At 30.9% G+C, this 19758-nt stretch overlaps 2 protein-coding genes and 2 long non-coding RNA genes across 11 annotated transcripts in view; 1 reads left to right on the plus strand and 3 right to left on the minus strand.

Annotated features, from left to right (window-relative positions):
• Positions 1–600: 600 nt before the first annotated feature.
• LOC726543 (proline-rich nuclear receptor coactivator 2) lies at positions 601–2497 on the minus strand. Its single transcript, XM_003249680.4, has 2 exons — positions 1718–2497; positions 601–1245 (listed from the first exon to the last, which is right to left on the minus strand). The coding sequence occupies exon 2, from the start codon at positions 1198–1200 to the stop codon at positions 793–795; it is 408 nt and encodes a 135-aa protein (XP_003249728.1). The 5' UTR covers positions 1201–1245; positions 1718–2497; the 3' UTR covers positions 601–792.
• Positions 2498–3608: 1111 nt separating this feature from the next.
• The window catches only part of LOC408543 (RING finger protein 44), a 32360-nt gene continuing 16210 nt past the window's right edge, over positions 3609–19758 (plus strand). For 5 of the 8 annotated variants that reach the window (XR_003306127.1, XM_026445348.1, XM_016916576.2 and 2 more), the window contains exon 1: positions 3609–3969. Coding sequence is in view for 1 of the 8 variants with exons in the window: in XM_006560654.3 (XP_006560717.1) it covers positions 9276–9307 (32 nt within the window). In the remaining 7 variants the exon portion in view is untranslated. Of the gene's footprint in view, positions 3970–7368; positions 7777–8953; positions 9308–19758 lie in introns of those variants that run through there. The other 3 variants (XM_016916579.2, XM_016916578.2, XM_006560654.3) reach the window with 3 other exon arrangements.
• Positions 11370–17266, minus strand: LOC113219255. Its single transcript, XR_003306128.1, has 3 exons — positions 16515–17266; positions 16267–16369; positions 11370–13226 (listed from the first exon to the last, which is right to left on the minus strand). It is a non-coding gene; the product is annotated as an uncharacterized LOC113219255 (long non-coding RNA).
• On the minus strand, positions 17973–18252 carry LOC100577088. Its single transcript, XR_001705668.1, has 2 exons — positions 18165–18252; positions 17973–18029 (listed from the first exon to the last, which is right to left on the minus strand). It is a non-coding gene; the product is annotated as an uncharacterized LOC100577088 (long non-coding RNA).

The raw sequence follows: 19758 nt of genomic DNA on the forward strand, positions 1-19758 counted from the left end.
TAAAGTATCTTTTAATCAGAAAAAAGCAATTAGTATATATCTGGTAAAGAAAGATTTAAATAATTGTTTTGGAAAGAATTCCGGATTATAATTAATAAACAATAAAACATATATACTGTCATAATCAACAGTGCTAAGATATAGCAATTTTGAGCTTAAAGGAGGAGAGAAAAAAAAAAGAAAAAAAAAAAAAAAAAAAAAAAAAAAGAAAAAAAATGTAAATAGCTATTGTTCCTAAAAATAGCTAATGCAGCTTTGCCTATGTCTTCGTACCATTTCGTCAAACAGATAATATAACAGTGTTTGTGTATTTGTGTATATGTATGCGTCTCTGCAAGTTAATCATATATAATAATAATCTAAAATACATACGTTTATATCTTCATAGACGGCGCATAATAGAATTGTTACAAGTTATTATATACTTGAATCATGGTTCACGGCAGACGCACCTGCGTCTTTCATATTCAATGTTTATATGTTTTGTATAGTAGTTTAAAGAACGAATTGTAGTTTTTTTTCACGCAGCATCTGTACCATGAAACTGAAGACGCTGGTGCCCTGTTCTAATTGCAATATTACTTGTGTATCATTCTTAGAGATTGTGGTATCGCGCAGTTATAAACACTTCTGTTTTTTTTTTTTTTGTTTGTTTCAAACGAACAGCTTGACATCACATACAAGAAAAAAAATACATCCTTAAATCGAAGAGGGGGGGACGATAATATCGTACCTGTCTCTTTGTTTTTAGGAGCTGGTAACCGTTTTTAGCGGTCTGTTGGTCTTTATATATCAGGCTTGGACGTTTAACATCATCTTCAGATGATTTGAAATATCGCAAATCCTGTCGGATTGCTGACAACTGCTCATCAGTCTCGTAGTCCAATGGCTCGGTGGTTTCGGAAGGCTCGCAGGAGATGGCGGTTCAGAAAACTTTGCACCCGCATAAAAACTGTTTGTTGGACTGCCGCGCGGACTATATTCATACCGCAACGGTGAATTTCTCGAACCTTTTGAAGAACCGTGTGGGCTGCAGCTTAATCTGCCGGTTGAACTTCTGCCATGAGATCTCCCACTCATGTGGACATACGCCGGCGGTTTGAGTGTAATTATCGAACGGTGATGATGTCGATCAATGCCGACATTTGGCGAACCCTGCCGGTCTACCTTGTTTTTCAATTTCGGTACCGAATTCGTCATGGCTTTATAATAATTTCGTATCACTCACAAAGTCAACCAACCCGTCTGAAAAAAATGAATTATTTCTTAATCTTATCACTCAAACAAATAATTAATTAAATTGAAAATTGTCAAAGTCGATTGATAGTTTCCGTCAATATGCAATAGCTCAAAACAAAAAAAATGAAATATTTAATTTCATTTTAATTCAATTTGCTATACGTCATTAATGATATCAGAATGTTGTTACCAAATAACAATAAATATTTTTTTCATCGTGTTAAACTAATCAGTAAATTTAATACATAAATTTGACCTCAAACAAATCGATAAAAATAACAATATTTAACGCGAGAAATTTCAAAAATCAATTTCATTATTTTCACATAATATAACGTTTAAAATAATATATTTATGGAAAAAAAAAATAAAGAAAGAAAAAAAACAAAAACAAAACTTCATTCTATATTATATCGAAATTAAGCAAATATAGGAGGAGGGGAGGAATAATCAATTTTTAACCTGTCGAAAATCTTACCGTATAATGTCCGCGGGTCACTTTCCAAAGATGCAACGAAGTTTTTGACGATGTTTGTATTCAATGAATTTTCTAACTGCGCAATAATCTCGGGATCCAGGGCAAAAGGGTAGGGGGAACGCGGAGGAATAAACTTGGTGGGGTATCCTACGAACCTCCTATGAGCGCAATGCTACCTCGTCTCGCTTTCTTTGAGTTCTCTCGCAGTCCTCCCTATTCGTGTTTTTTGCAATTTTGACCACATTCGGTGACCGTTGGTCACCTCTACTTACACTCTTTTTTCTCACCGAATAAAATCACACACGTCGGTCCGAATTCTCTCACTTTCCTTTCAACGTAGCTGGAGAGGCACAAGATGGCGGACACGAGTTGTTTGTTTTCGCTGCTCCACACGGATTTTTCACAATATATCACCGTTCGACAGCGAAACTATATGTATTCGTACCCTCGCAACGCGCACGCGCGTGTACATATATGTTCGTAAAACGTGAAATTAACTTTGTAGCAATATCTCGTACGTGTCTGTATATGTACGCGCACTAAACGATGTTCATTCTATTTTAAAAACTGATATTATTATCCGTCAAGCAGCGCCCGTCAATTTCTGCCTCTTCATGCGATTTTTCCTTTCACTTTAAGCTCTTTTTCGCCACTACGCCAACTCACATAACACTCGCTGAAACCAGATACTGCGATCGAACTCGTAAACTATGTGCTCGAAAGCACGAGCTCCTTCGAATCTATCTCTTGCTTTGTGAAGACACAATCCAAACTTAAGAATTATGAATATCCCCCACCAGTCAACCTAAACCAATATTTCAAGCATCACTGATCATGTGATCTTTGCCATCCAATCACGTTGAATCTCTTTCGGGTATCTTCGATGTTTTTCGAGTAATTTATTAAATTTGCTTTAAAATCTTTATAAAATTAAAATTTAGAAATTTTTTATATATTAAAAATATTAATTATTTTTTTACAATTAAATACTATAATTTTTTTTCATATTTTATAATAAAATAATTGAATAAACTAATATTGTGTATAACGATCGGAACGTAAAACGCCCTGATTGGTTGAATAGTGAAGTGACGACATCTTGTGATTACAGAATTTAAGGAAAGATTTTACATCCCTTATTATTTTTTCCTTCATTTATCAAATCATTTATCAAAGATAAAAGACTATAAAAATTTGTTTAAATGTTTTAAAAAATCCTTAAAGATGAAAGAAAATATATATAATAAAATGGATAATAAAATGGTGGGGTCAAGAACTACTATTCCAGGTGATTTCTTCACAACTTAATTCAATTCAGAATTTTTATTTATTTTTATTTTAATAACTATAATAAATTAAAATTATATTAAGAAATTGATAAAATTTAAATCCAATGATTTTATATATATATATATATATATAATCTTAAAAAATAAAAAATAAATATAGTTTATGGGAACCTATTTAAAATAATTTGTATTATAATATATTAGTATTTATAATATATTATATGATATGATACAAAAACTGAAAAAGTATATAGTGGAAAAAAACAATGAATTCGCCATTCTTTCATCGTGAAGGCCTTTATGAAGTATATGTATGTATACAAATAGTGTATACATTGATGATATACTTACACAAAATAAACGAAGAGAGATAAATATATTTTTATTTTTAAATGCATTAATATATTTTTAATATAATTTATATATTATTAAATAATTTCAAAAAGAAAGATGATATCAAATATAACGAAAAAAAGTTTTTTATAAAAATATATATATTATTTGAAGAAATTATACTTTTCGTTCGTTAAGTCTTTTCTCCATCGATATTGGTGGAAAACAATATGACTATTTCAAGGCAAGCAAGTGGTGCCACCATTAACTTACGGTGAAATAAGCGAAGTTTGTGAAAGCATTTGACGTCAGTGACGAAGAACGCTGATAATTTTACGACGCAGATATCGCTACGCGGAATATCAAAAAATATTTTTAGTGATTTAGAGAAAAGATTGATTAATAACATATGAACGCACTTAGTGATTTATGGTTTAAAATACGGCCTAGAGAATATTAGTAGGCCCATAATGGGCGGGGTCGTGGCTTGGGTCGAGTGAGAGACATGGAGCGACCTCAGTGTTCTCAGTGGTGAGCTGCACGGCCATCGCCGACCGTCGGTTTCGCCTAGCGCAACCAACGTATTCTACTATGACATCGCTCTGAAATCCCAGATTATCCCAGTAAAAGGTAGGAGTTTTCCCTCCGAAATTTGGATGCGCGCTGTCTCTCTCTCTCTCTATTTCTCTCGCTCGCTCAACCTTGTTTTTATTTCATCCCTTGACGGTGTGCTGTTTCTCCGACATTTCCCATCGCTTTTCGTAGATTTCTCAAATGCGTTTCTCTGATGATTGAATTTTTTTCTTTCTCTTGAAAAAGTTTCCTGTAGCATCCCACCGTGATATCCTACCCATAGATATCCTTTTGTGTTGTCCTTTCCATGTTTCCCACTATTCAATATACGCATTTGTCCAGCGTTCTTTGTTCGCTCGGTTTCATATTTGGCTTTCATTGTGGTATACCATCTTCGATTTTTGATAAGTATCCTTTGTAAACAGAGGATGCACACAAAGCGTGGAAACATGTCCCTTATGTGCACAATAAATGATAATTAATATACATACATATACATAATTATATATATAATTATATATTACTGTACATATATGATTGCACCGACATGCACCTGTGATATAGATTTTTTTATCTTTGTCCCATACGTTCTCCCTTTTATCCACTTTCTTTTTCCTTTATCTTATTCATATTCAGATATATATATTTATTACATGTACACGTTATATGTACGATACACGTACGTATATGTGTACACATGGGACGCAAGTTTGTTTGGATATGTAGGAGTACATTTGCGTACGTTACTTATATGAAAGTACATGTACGTAGCAAAAGCTTTCTTCTTAAACTTCTTAAAGTAGGCTTTGCTATTTCGTTGTATTTGTGAAACATAGACGCGATACATTGTACTTTATACGTACCTTTATTGCCAACATAATAAATTCAAGTCAGAAAGTGACAGGCGCATCATTGAAAATGGAGAACGTACAAAAATGAAATGTTTCTTATTGCATCCATTTATAGTTACAAATTTTTATGATTATCACTGATTTTTAATGAAAAACTGCCTATCCTTTGAATTTAAACGCATGTGACATGCAATCGATTATATGCTTAGTTTACATGTATATATTAAGCAACACTAGTTTTCTACATATACATAGTTGATAGTAAAACTTTGTAGTTCCACCAAATATGCGTATGTATAATAAAATAACAATACATTTAATGATAAGAATATCTAATAATAATATAATTATTTTTAATATATATTTTTTTTTAAATTAACTGATACTTAATAATAATTATTAATCGAAATTATAACCTATATTTGTATGTACATGATAAAAATGCAGAACTAATTTATTTATAAGAATAAAAAGATTTGATTAAGAAACAAATAGATGTATGAACTAATTTTTATTTTAATAGTATAAAAAATTTATATAAAAGATATGTGTAAGTTAAATTAAATTTTCATTTATTCTGATTGGATAAAAGTTATAAACAATTGCGTATTTTCTTATTATTTCATTACATTATGAATATATAGAATTTTTTATATTCCTTCTATGAGATCTTGTTCATATGTAAAATCTAATATCTTATAATATAAATTGGAATTTATTATATATAGTTGTCTCATTTTTAATACCAATTTGTAAAATGTGAAATAATATTATGTGTCTAACATTCATTTATTATCTTATTTTATATATATATAACATATTGAAATAAATACTAATCTATTAACAATTATTTTATATGTTATAGTCTATAAAAGTTATTATATAGCACATTTAAAACATCATGAAAAGAGTAATAATTTAGTCATATGATTATCTTCTATGTTTAATTTCTATAATATATATAATATATAATATATAATGTGCAATATATATAACATATTTAATATATATAATATGTATAATATAATATAATATAAAATTTATTACATCAAAGAAATATCATCTGTTGTAATTTCATAATTATCTCAATGACTTTTAAATATCGGATAAAAGTTTTGTGAAAAATAAACTTTCATTAATAAAAGAAAACTTAAATAAAAACTTATAAAAATTTCATAATGAATATTCCTTTAAAAATATATTATGAAATATTACAGATAGAATTACATTAAATATATTAAAAAAGATGGTAATTTAAAGAAAATATATATAACAATTATAATTGAGATTAGAGAAAATTAACTAAACTCTAATCAATTTTTGAATATTTGTTCTCATTTGCTGTATTTATCATCTGTAGAATAATTTCTGAATTATCAATTTCTATACAGTTAACATGAATAGAAATTTGATTTCGTCAAGATGAAAAACCCAGATTTCACAGGGCGGACCCGCAGCATGGGAACAGTATCGACGATAACACAGACCGTCGTGGCATTAGGGCCACGGCGTTCTCTCAGGTTCTCGTGTCAACACATTCCCGACGCCCACGATGAATGACGCATGCGCCCTAAACGTCTGAGTCGCTCTTCTTCCGTTCCTTTCTGGCATTCGTTCGTATTCTTTCTCGCTGATTCATTTGCTCGTTCTTTCGGTTCTCCTCACAACGTACACACAAAGGCTCCCATCTATTCCTTGGATACGCCCCTGGCTTTTGTATGAACACTTCTCTCTCCTCTTGCTACTACCTTCATCGGCTCGAAATTTCTAATTTGCCGAGGGTGCATAGACAATGCAGATTGTTAGAACAATTTCTGACTTTAGAAGATTCTTCGATGAAGGTCGATAAAGGTATAGAAACGAAAATTATACATGAATCTAATATTCTACATAGCCCCTATTTCGTCCCTTCGATATGTACGCCCCTAGGAGGCGCGTAAACCTAATCGTTCTTCCCCCTCCAATCAGTTGAACGTAGTCGAGTCCCCTCCTTTTCCGCTCCCACTGCACACACCAATTTTCCAATTGATAAGGGTGCACAGTTGATACAGACTAACCCTATCTCTCCATCCTCTCTTTCACTGTCAGTCTCTCTTTATTTCTCTTCTGGCTCCCACTCTTCGTTGCTTCGTTGTAAAGTTAACATTGCTGCGATAACGTTGGTTTATTTTTTGAAAACATTCACGCAGTTAGCATTCGTGCAATTCATTTCCATATGAAGAGAAAGACAGAGAGAGAGAGAGAGAGAGAGAGAGAGAGAGAGAACGAAAATTATTTTCACAAACAGCGTGAGAATTAAAACAGTAAATTCAAAAAATAACTTCTTTTTATTGGAAAACTAATGACATGAAAATTCAAATCGGATAAGGAATGGAGATCTGAATAAAAGCAGGAGGGGAAACTTGTTCCTAGCAAGCAAGCAAGCTGTATGTTACGTAAAATTAACAATCATATTCCGAAACTCACTTTCCCGTCTGGGATTTCGGGAGAGGGAAGTTGATGGCATGAGAATGTTACGAGGTAACGCTAGGTAGTCCGACACGGAGCCAGTAGTACCCTGGTCGCACAATGCTATCCTTTAACGGAGAAATGATTTTTTCTACAGATCAAAAGTCGTACAATGTGCAATTTCTTTCCAGCTAGTTGTTTCGTTTCGTATTGTGTCATGAGAGACAGATCTCTCGGCTAACTTATAAAATACTTATGTAGAATAAGTTGAGCTTTGACTCGGTGCGTGACGCGTATGACAGCTGTAGCGCGATGTTGCCACGTGTTGACTTTGGCTTAACCTAAGCGACCAACTTGCTGGCCAAGCATGTGCATTCTGATTATCTTACATTCGAGTATTGTTATAATATATAACCGTTATACTACTGGCAAATGAGAATTCACTTTAAAGACAAGGTGAAGATTGAAGATTGCACAGCGAAAACATAGCGCAACTTCGTCGATATTGTGCAAGCATGTGATCGTGTGATCAGAGTACAATGATCAAATTCGTATATCATATACGGTATGTTTCATTCGTTTTTTTATATGTTTTACATTATTCATATATCTTGCATTGTCAAAAACTATCAATTTAAAATTTTATTTTTTCCATAATAATTTCCAATCCAAATTCTTTGTATTTATTATTTCCAATGGTTGACTTGAAAGGCTTTCCGCTTATATGAGTGACCAGCATTCGTGTTTCACGGATATCCAACCTCATGGAAAATGTTCGCTCATGTTCAAGTACTAGAACTTTGGTGTGTTTACTTATATGCTCAGGGCTGTGCCAGCGGGGACCCAGCATGATCTTCAAGAACTGCGTGGGTGCGGCCTTTCCCTGGTCTCGAAAGAAGGGGGACCGGATTCTCCTTCCTTTTCTCTCTCTCTCTTGTTCACTTGCTTGCTCAGTAGGTCCTACCTTTTTTTTTATTTGAAGGTCCCTTCATGCTCGCGGCTTTAGCATCAGCACTCCCTCGCTTTAGGGTCGTCCCTATCTTCCTTCCTCTCGGCTACCCTTCGCGATATTAAACCCTGTAGGACCCAGGGATGTACGTGTGATTCCATCTAATATCGATGAAAATAATTTATTCTTTTTTTTTTTCAACAATTTGATAGTTACTATTTTTTTGACCAAAATGAACAAAATGCAAATGATATGTAATGATTCTATTCAATCTACTTACTTACTAATACAGACGCTATACAGGTTTTACATTTAATGTCGATCGATAGTATCATTATGTACGTGAGTGTGCACGGGTTACGTGGTATGAAATTCGCAATTCAAAGCATATTGCGCTCTTTTCCATCGAATGGGAAAAGTAACTCGTTAGCTAGATACAATAGTCAAGCTGTTTCATATCTTCATTGATTCCTATTGATTTTAATTGCATGTAGACAACCTTATGAAAATTTCTTTTCTGAAATATCACTAATATTTATTAAAATATCGCTATCATTAATTATAATTTATCTATTACAAATAATATAATTGTTTTAATTTTTAATTATCTGGTATTCTGTTAATATTCCAATAATATTCTAAGATAATTTTTTTATTAGTATTTAGCACTATGATCTTCCTTATGCGTAAATGTAAATAGTTAAAAATAAAGAAAAAAGTTAAAATCTTATCGATTCCTCGACAGAGAACACCGTATCGACCGTATCACAGTAAAGCGAAAATACAGGGCCCCATCTTTGTGGCGTACACCTATGCGACGGGTCTCTCCCACTACTGTCTCTTCTTCCCACTACGCGGCTACCTCCCCTTCCAGTCTAGTGAGCCGCGTTTCGTCTCAGTCTGTCGCGCGCCACCAACGGGTGAGGTTGTATGTTTCGTATATGTCGCGTGCGGTGATGATTGCTTAACGTACGCGCGAGTGTGTTTAGTGCGCGCGTGCGTGCATACATACATGCGTGTGCCTTTTACGGTGTCACAGTGTATACGTGCGTCTGATACTATCATTGTGGCCTCTGCTTTCAACCGCTCACAAACAGCAACGGTGACATTCAAGCATGACAGCGACGCGGGAGTGTTACCCTATACGGTAGGAAAAATTTCCTTCACCGTTTTTCACCCGATTAATACTGGTTATCCATATAGGTTCGATACATCTTAATAGAAAAATATAAATCTTGGAAAAGTTTCTATTAGATATGTATTCGCATACGCTCCGAAACAATATACTTGCCCATAAATATTTTGTCTGAATCGATACGCCCTCCGGCGGGCATTTCGTATCTCGTAGAACACCGGAAATGTTTTTTTTTCTTTACACACGACGACTTGCAAGTGATTTACTAAATGTTGTATACAGCTACTTTTTAATCTGATAGATACTGTAAGTACTGTCAGATTACCTTTTCCTTTTCTTCGGTTATCTGTTTGATCGTTTCGCTCGATTCTTTCTCGCTACGTCAATGCTTCTCTAGCAACTCATGCTCGTTACGCGTTCAAAGTGAGCAAACGAGGACTTTAATAAGGAAAATCGTGCAGTTACTATCTTTCGTATGAGTGTGTGGAACATATATACTGTGCAACGATAAATAAGTTCGCATTTTTCATATATCTAAAGTCAACTGCCAAGCTATTTTGTCGAGTATCTTGTCTCTGTTCGTCAAGGTCGTTTTGTATTGCAGTAAAAACGTTACGGAGAAACATCGATACAAGCAATACACCGTATGTAAAGTTATCTTCATATTTATCGATATATCGATACATATAATTTGTTTTCCTTTCCGTTTGTTGAAAGATGAAATAATAGAAATTCAATATTATATCTTAAATTTATCATTTGAAAACGAAGTTTCTATAATTTTATAAATTTTCTATCATTCAGGAACTGATCTATCGGTATTATGAAATATTTTTTCATGACAGGAAATTTTAATAATTCTCTATTACATTAATATTACCAGTGATAATCATAGTTATTACGTATATTGTATATTTATTTATTCTATCAAATAATACCATTTAAAATTCATTTTATATATATTTAATTCTTTATACGAATTTAAAGTCTCATTTCATTTAAAACCATAAAATTAACGTCGTTAATGACCGTTCTTATTTCTACCGATAAGTCAAGCACAGAATCGAACTGATCGTGTGCGTGACCGACTGACACGGAGCTGAAAGGTTAGTTACGACTATATTCCGACCCGGTGTATTTCCGTCATCTCTAAAAATGTTCCGCCAAAGAAATTATCGTAACCATTGTTCCCGCTGATGAAAAACAATCGCATGCACTATTTAGGTAGTTAGTCCTGCCTGTTGAACGAAATTAACACGAACGATCATTGTTGGAGCTCTAGTGACTACATAGTGTAATTTTTAGCGTGTAGAGGTCTGTAGGTTCGACTTCGAAGATAATATATGTAAGTCGTATGATAACATATGCTTTTCTTTGTCTCTCTTTTTCTCGACGTCTTGCAAGGTTTCTTCTTTGTGATGAAGATTCCACTGAATTCATTGATATTAAGACAGAATGCATCTGTCTATCAGGATAGAAATGCAATATTGTCACAATAAACAATATTTTTTTTTCCTCTTCCACTTCTAGTGTTTTTTTTCCTTCCTTTTATCTCGTGTATTTTCGCATTTATGGGGTTGCGTGGCTATAATTTTTTACATATTTTTTTCTATAATTAAGAAAATTTCTTGAGCTTGCGAAATCTCTAATAATAAAACTAAAAGTACACAATTATTATTATATTATTTTTCTTGTTTGGCTTTTTTTTCTACTTTTCAAAAAATGTAAGATTATGTTTAATCTAGAAGCATTTCATTTCTCTCAGTTAATAAACTGATGAATCTGTTTAATTATTATTTTAAACACTTTGAATACAAAATTTTATTTCGATTTCTTATTTTTCCATAAACAATTATTTTATTAAATAATTATTTTTGTTTGATAATAGTCATTTTTTATAATGTATACAATTAAACTTGATTAAATAATTTATTCAATTATTTTATTTTACACAATTCTATATAAACACATTAATTATAATTATGACTTACTTCAAAAATTGCATTTTTTAATTATACAAAAAGATTCATCATTCTATATATATTCTCTCTTTCTCTTTCTCTCTCTCTATATATATATTAATAATTCCATATGATCATATAAAATAAACATAAAATAAAAATGTTTTTAATTAGATGAAACTCGTCTTCAAACTAGATGAAAAGAAAGAATAATATTTTAAAAGGTTACAAAAATTGAGTTATCTTTATATTCCAAGCTTATACTTTATATTTCAATTAAATTACATTTTAAACATTAATCTCCGGAAATGAGACAAAATTATCTTAAACCTCGTTTCTGCTTAAAAATATAATCCATATTCAAAATGATTCATTATCAATTCAATCGCAACTAGAAAAGAATCCTTTATAATTTCATTTTGATAAAATTAATTTTAATAAAATTTAAAATTACGAGAAGAAAGAAAAATTTACAAAAAAAAAAGAAAGACCATGAAATGAATCATCAGAATTTCTTAAATCGTCACGCGAGGCATCGTCCACGTTTCGTTACATCCGTTTCGTTACTTCCGGTCGCCGCTTTCCGCAAAACGCCATTGGAATCGAAAGCTTCGTTTTCTTTATCGATCGCGTGGAATTACGGCTTACGCATTCTCGTTTTGAAACGAATCGGCCAACCAGCCTGCTGCTGCTGCTATTGCTTGTCCGAGACTATCTTACGGAAAGCGGTGCCGAGAGGAGGAGTCGAGGCTTGTTGCGAGGAACCCGTTGCTGGCAGAGGCAGGTGGTGGTCGAAGAAAGGCGGCAGGTCCACCTGGGTTTTTCAGGAAGTGGACATCGCCCGTCCAGCATACGGTACCTTCGCATATCCTTAGTTGGAAGGATACCAGGTCTACGAGGGAATTAATAAGTATTATATTACATTTGATAAGAGTACGATGAGATTGTAAATTAATCCTTTGTGAGAATTGATACATGAATATGATTAACAGCAATTTGAATAGGATATAAAGATTGTCAATCCACTAATTACTATTTCCTCTTGAAGTTATTATGCAATTCCGCAGAATTCATTGGATTTTAATGGAATTTAATTTCTATATGTTTTTAATACATCCTATAAATTTTTATTATATAACTTTAAACAATAAAAATAAGATTAGGTTTGTAATAAATTTTTCCATCTTGTGGAGGATATAAGAATATAAGAAAAATATAACTGTTCAATTTCACGATATTTTTTGTATCCTCCCTCCCTTTATTTTTCTTCGTAACTATCCTTTTCAAAGTAATTTAATTGGTTTAGTTGTGTAAGTGATAGATTTAAAGGATTAAGGCAATGAAAGACGCCATATTGAATATTCCAATAGTGAATTAATGGATGCTAGTAGAATGTAGAATGTTTCAAAATAATAACAATATACTATAATATTAATTCAAATTAATTCTCTAATTAATAATCTTCAAAAAAAAATGGAAATATCTTCCATAATTTTAGGAATTAAAGCTTTCTTCTTGAACTAGCTACGTTTAAGACTTTCTAATATTTTTGTCAATTTATTTCTCCAGATATTCTAATCTATTTTATCATATTTCAAATGACTCAAGTTTAAAACACCTTCATACGTTTCTTTTAATTGATGTCATTGGAAAAACCTAATCAAATATTCCAACTTTCCCTTGCTATTTTCAATTTAGATTCAAAGAATCTCGTATATCTTATAGTTGAGCAATTTCCTTGAACAAGATTGACTCAGACTTGGTCCCCTCCCCTCCACCTTTTCTCATTTTTGATCGTGACCCTGCGGAAGTTGAGGAATTTCCTTGAGCACGGTCATTGGACCACGATACGAGTCTTCTACGTGCTTCACGGTCTTGTTTTCCGTGAAAGTGACGCGAATGGCCGTTGTTCGTATTATTAATCTTCGCAATGACGTGACATCTTTCAATCCTCGAGGCGAGTTGTGTTCCTGTGGAAAGTTGATAGAATTTTTTGATATTCGGTTGATCGAAACAATCGGCAAAATTTGTAAATATCCGTATGCCGTATTCAAAGAATTTTCCCCTCTCTTTCGTTTCTCTTTCTAATTTTGACTAATTATATTGGGAAATGAGGAGAAGAGGAAATTTATTTATTAATTAATAGTTTGCGTCGTAAACTTAAATGATGAAAAATAAAGATAAGAAGATAATAAATTATAATTTTATAACTTTAGGTAGATTTAAATTTGAGTACAAATAGATTCTATTGATTAGCAATAGAAAAGAATTAAGATAATTTATGAGTGGCTGTTGTAATTATACGAGCATAGAATGTTGAAAAATTTTAATTTTAAAACGAAGAATTGGTAAAATGTACGATGGACAAATAATATAATAAATGAATTTTGCTATTATATGGAATGAAATATATGTGATGGAATTAGTTTTAAAATTTAATTGAAAAGTGGACAATTAAAAGAATGATTAACAAAATGGAGGAAAATATCAATAGATTCCAAAAAAATTTTTAAAATATTCTTTAATAAAATTTTCTTGACTACCAATATATATATATATATATTAGAAAGGAATAAAAAAATCTATTTTACAAGAGAATATTTTGCTGCAAAAGAAACTTGTGATCGATGACTAAACTCTGCATCGTACACAATTGCGTAAAATTTCGCATAAAAGTGTTTATTTTTAACATATTTCACCAAATTCTTCAATGTATGCTTACATCAAATATTATAACAGCACAAACTATAAATTCGTAATTAAATAAATTATATATCAATAAAATTTCTAAACTCGTCATAATGTAATAATCAATATCGTTTACTACTTATTATGGTTATAATTAATATCATATTATATAGTATTAATCGTTCAAATCAAATCGTTGTATAGCTTAATAATAATAAATTATAATCGTACGATACAATTAACAAGAATAAAATTTAATTCAATGGCATCATCAGAATTTTTAACAGAATGGCAGGACGTTAAAATTATTAGTTAGAACACGATAACAAAATTTCGGATATTTTCATCGTGGCCAAAAACAAAATCTGACGCCAAATCTGTGCTATTGCACCAGCTTATTTTGTAGCCACGTATCGATGTGAAAACGAATCATTTTATGAAAATATTTTCACGTGTCATGTCACATTCTCATTAGAAATTTTGCACGATTGTCTTTCGTTAATGCGTCAAAAATAAATAGATGTATTTCTATTGCAAATGTATGCAACTTGTCTTGAAGTTCGTTCGAGATCTGCTATTATATACGTATATGTAAGTCTTTTTTTCAAAATCACGATAATATTATTTCCTTCGAATATTAATTTATTAATTTTTATTACGCTATATGTATATATATATATAAAAATTCATCGAAATTTATTCATTTTTGTTATTCATCAATTCTCACCACGTTTTTTTAATGACTCTTATTTGTCAGTTATATCATTGATATAAAAATTCAATAAAGAATTTTTTTTATATTTATTTGCATAACTTTTGATTTATTAATTTTTGTTATACAATATTGACAATGAATTAAATATTTAATAGAATTTATTATATTTATTTTTATATGTATTTATTCATTTTTCATTACGCTATAATACCTATTGAATTGAATAATTTGTAGGAGAATTTTCAATATTTACTTATAGATTTATATTTATTAATTATTAATCGCACTATAGATGTGAAATTTACATAAAAATTTATTATATTTATTTTAACATTTATATCTATTAATTTTTTTATTACTTTAAATCGAATGTCATGTTTATATTATCGATATATATATATATATATATGTATATATATATATATGTATAAACATTCTCAAGAAATTATTTTAATTTATAATTTTCCATTTGGCATTTGCGGCTATTACCATTCTCGATGTTTTTCTTTTGTGCATTAAAACATGTTATTCATACGCGTTTGACGTATCATGCAATAATTTGTCCTTATACAATGTGTGCGAATACGTGTACAAGAAATTCGTTTGCATCATCGTTCTTTCGTCAAGAGATAGAGATACGGTAGTATTTATCAATAGCATGATTAAAAAAAAAAAATCGCGATGAAATCAGCCATTAGTGTTTCGTGTTTCATTTCAGTTTTTTCAAATGCCACGATCTCTCGAATTATTTTAATATAAAATCACGAACTTTGGAAATTCTAAATATTCTTCTATTCGAGCATTATCGATACCACTTCGTATCGATCGTTTTTATTTCCGTTTTATTTTTAATCCGAAGTTGAAAACATCAAGTTGTCGGGACTAAGATATGGGAAACCTTGCGGGACTTAATCTTGACTTTTTTATCACGTGAAGTATAGCCTGTAGTTAGAGAATTGTCTATTCAGAAACTTCAATAGGACACATGTATCGACTGTTCAATAGAATTCTTTATTTTAAATTCGTGCTTTTTTTCCTCTATGATATTTTTTTGTATTATTTTCAATAGATGAATAAAGTTTATAGGTGTATTCTAATGTTCACTTTTCATTTTGGAAAACAGAGAGAAAAAAAAATCTATTCTAACCTTAACGTATTAAAAATTTTTCAAAAGACGAAATAGAAATTGAAACTTTGATATCTTATCGTTAATTTCGCAAAATAAGATTGAAAAATTGTATATATTGTACAAATATTTTAAATTTATAGAAATTTTATTTTTCAATGCAGTTAAATGTAACTGTAAATGTAACTAATTACAGTTAAATTTATTCTTATTTCAATTTTAACCTTAAATTTTAACAATAGAAAAGAATTTAAGTTAATAGTTTCATAAATATATAGGTTATTTAATAAATAGTTTTAATTCATAAATTCATTTCCTAAATTGAGGAAAAATTTTATGTTGAATTTAAACATTATAAAATATTTAAGTAAAACCATATTTCTAAAGATTTACCAATTTCTTGACAGACAAAATCTACAATTTCTATTTCTAAATTTTTTCTAAACACTAATTTGGTGATTATTTTTAATCATATACTTACAAATTCTTCATAATTCAATGAGAAAATTTCTCTCATTAAAGCAATGACAATATCCTAAATTTGACTTGAACCCTGTCCCCAATTCATAAATATTCGAAATAGTCTGAAATATAATTAATTTTACGATTATTTTCAAATGAAAATCCATTCATATTTTGAATAACAATATCAAAGAATTAAGAACTTAAGAAAGAAAATATTAATAAAATTAAATCGTATATAACCTCAAATTGTATCTACCAACATACCTGCATTTCATAAATATCCTAATATAAATAACTTCTTCCATGACTGTTTTTAACCGTACACTCGCTAATTTTTCAAAATTCTTCAGAAATCTTGCATTAGACCCTCGATAAACAATAAATTCGAATTGTATTCCTTCATAAATATTCCAATGTAATCCGTGATATACGAGGTCCCACGACCGTTACCGAAGATTCCCGAACATTTCCGAACATTTTAAACATTCTCGCGACAAAGACTTTTTCTTAGATTTAAAATATTGAGTAGGATTGTACAAAATATTAGATAAAAGGATTAGTTTTCCCGAGAATTTTCCTTTCTTACCTGTGTATGGTTGTGAATCGTTTAGAGAACGAGATCCCTCGGGGGCTGGCCACAATATCCATCATTAGGGGGGCAAGAAGAGGGTAGTGGCGAGAAGGGCTGGGTGTAATTCGCCGCTGCGGTATGCGGGCACGATGACGCATACGGGTACTTCGGTTCCGACTGAAACTCTTCGCTGGCTTCGCGAAGAAAAATCCGGTAGGGGCGAAAAACGACGGTTAACACGCACTCTTAATACTCGCGATGCCCTCTTCGCGGCCATATGCGGGCGCGTATACGCGTTTAAAAGTTTAGTAGCTAAATTGGCTTGGACAAGGGCTACCATCTGAGACTAACCCTCGGATGACTACGTACGATTGAGTCATCGTGGGTATAAATTAGAATTGGACGTATTATTGAAGTAAATTCTTATTAATATAATAATAATTCAAACAAAATATTTTTATTTTATTTTTTATTCTATTATTTCTATAGAAAATTTCGTATAATAACTTTATACGAAAGTAATATTAAATTTTTTTTTTGAGATTAAAGTTTTATAAATAATAGTTTTTCTATTATAAAAAAATTAAATCCTTTATATATATGTCATTTTTTCGTACAAACTTTAGCTTCAAAAGACGTCTCATCTCTTCAGGAATGAAAACGGAAAATCGGATAGAGATTCATGTTTCGCGCTTGTTCGTTTGTAGAACTAGATATTTGTGGATGTTTCAGACTAGGTCTTGAGGGATTCGAACTCCGGAATATTAGTTATCCAACTATATATTTTTGGTCTGAAATAAAAAATTTTGTTTCGATAGAACTCTGAGCAAATCTATAATTTCATAAAATATTTGAATAAAAATATATTAAAATTAATACACATTCTCTATAAATCGATTAAATATTTAATTTAAAAAATTAAAAAAATCTTATTCAATATAAAAAAAAAAAAATATTTAAAGATGATTCTTCATTAAAAAAACACATCGATAAGGTTTAATAAATTTTTCTCATACAGATTTCCGTTCCGGAGAAAATTAACCTCAAAGTTCATAGAATGCATATTGATATAAGATTCACCCACGCACTTTCAAACTCCATTATCTCAAAAACGGGAGTTGCTACGAAAAAACTTTGTTCTATATTTTTTACTTCTTCTTTTTTTTTTTTTTCAAGAAAAATCTCATTCTCTAAGCTCCTTTACGTCTCTACAACAGACGCAAAATAACAATATTTTACACATTGTTTTGCAAGATATTCAAAACTTTCTAAAAATCTTTTTATATATAAAAATTCTTTCAACATTTCTTTGAAAGTTCTATAAAATACCACGAACTAATTACCTATTGAGACACGATGATTCAGCGAAGGAAGAAGTCGGCAAACGCGAAACCATGGCCGTTGAAGTCATCGTCAGATAGTAGTGCTAATTTCCCAAAGCTAATAAGGTCTCGTTAGTCATCGTATTACAATAGTTTGAATAAAAGCTTCGAACTCTTGGACAAAAAAAATATTGTATTCTACATTTTCTCAAGTAGAATTCGTTATCAGGGTCAAATAACACCTGTGTCTCTGAATTTCCATATCATTTTTTAAAATCCGTAGAAGAATAAAATATATCAAAGTTTGATCGTTCGTTCTTTATATATAAGCCACGAAAAAATAAAGAAAAAAAAAATCACAATGTGGTTTTCTGAAAATACTTTTCTTCCTTCTATTTATGTACGCCAACTGAATACTTGACTTCCGGATGGTAACCCCACCTTTTCTGTCTCGTCGATAAAGTAGAACATTGTCACTAAATACGAGGTCATATTATTTGAAACAAAATAAATAAATAAATACATAATTGGTGAAAAGTCATTCGGTAACTCGAATATTTTATTATTAATTACTTTTCCCTTGTGTTAACATTCCTATAAAATATTACGAAAAATGAAATAATAATTTTCATAAGATATACTACTAAATATCCAATATGGCCGATATGCGCAGTAGCGTATCGCGCTAACTTTTCACCATAGTCCTCTCGTCATCGAGCAGATATAAACAAACGTGGATACCCAACGACGAAGACGTAATATAATATCGTACGATAGAAGTAGAATCGAGGCTGTTTGTTTCCGGATTGTTGTTTTTAGTTTGATTTGTTTATTTCATCGAACGAGTCGAGTTCAGCAGGGCTAAGTGTATCTATACGACGCGTGTACATATATATATATATATATATATATATATATATTTAAAGCGTCGTCGTTGTTCGTCGTCGGCCACTTACGCGAGTTATCGCGCGGAGTAAAGGATTCGAGCGAGCGGTGAACGTGCTCCATATACACGTTTCGCTTTTACACGTGGTGGAATGTTCCGTGGAAGCTATCGTTCTTGAGAGAATTTTCAAGTTTTGTACACTTACGGGTTATTTGAACAGGTAAACTAACGGAATAGCTGAAATGAGGTTGCAAGGAAGGAGAAGCTTAGTATAATAAGAAGATACGAAGTGGTTCAAAATGTTGGTATGACGTGATTAGAAAATCAAATAAGTGATAGAAATTTTGAATATAAATGATGTATCGTATAAGTAATACGAATTCTCTATAAAGAATAATATAATTTGTTTTCAATTTGTAGATGGCGTGTCACAAAAAAGGATTATTGCTGTTATTTTTAATTAATAATTTTTTAACGCATATTTATTTTATTACAATCACGTCCTCATATTTTATAGAGATATTAGAGATATTGATATTTCTCTTTATAAAGTGTTGTTATTCATTCGTGAATTTTTTTTAATTTTTCTTATTCTATACTTGAGATATATTTGAATATTACAAAATTCAAGGAAAGAGATCATTGGAATAATGAATTTCAAAATTCTTGTTTTATCTTTATTCGTTGTATTGAATAAAATATACATATTTATATTTATATTTTCGTTAT

This window comes from Apis mellifera, linkage group LG15, assembly GCF_003254395.2.
Source record: "Apis mellifera strain DH4 linkage group LG15, Amel_HAv3.1, whole genome shotgun sequence".
NCBI classification, from domain to species: Eukaryota; Metazoa; Arthropoda; class Insecta; order Hymenoptera; family Apidae; genus Apis; species Apis mellifera.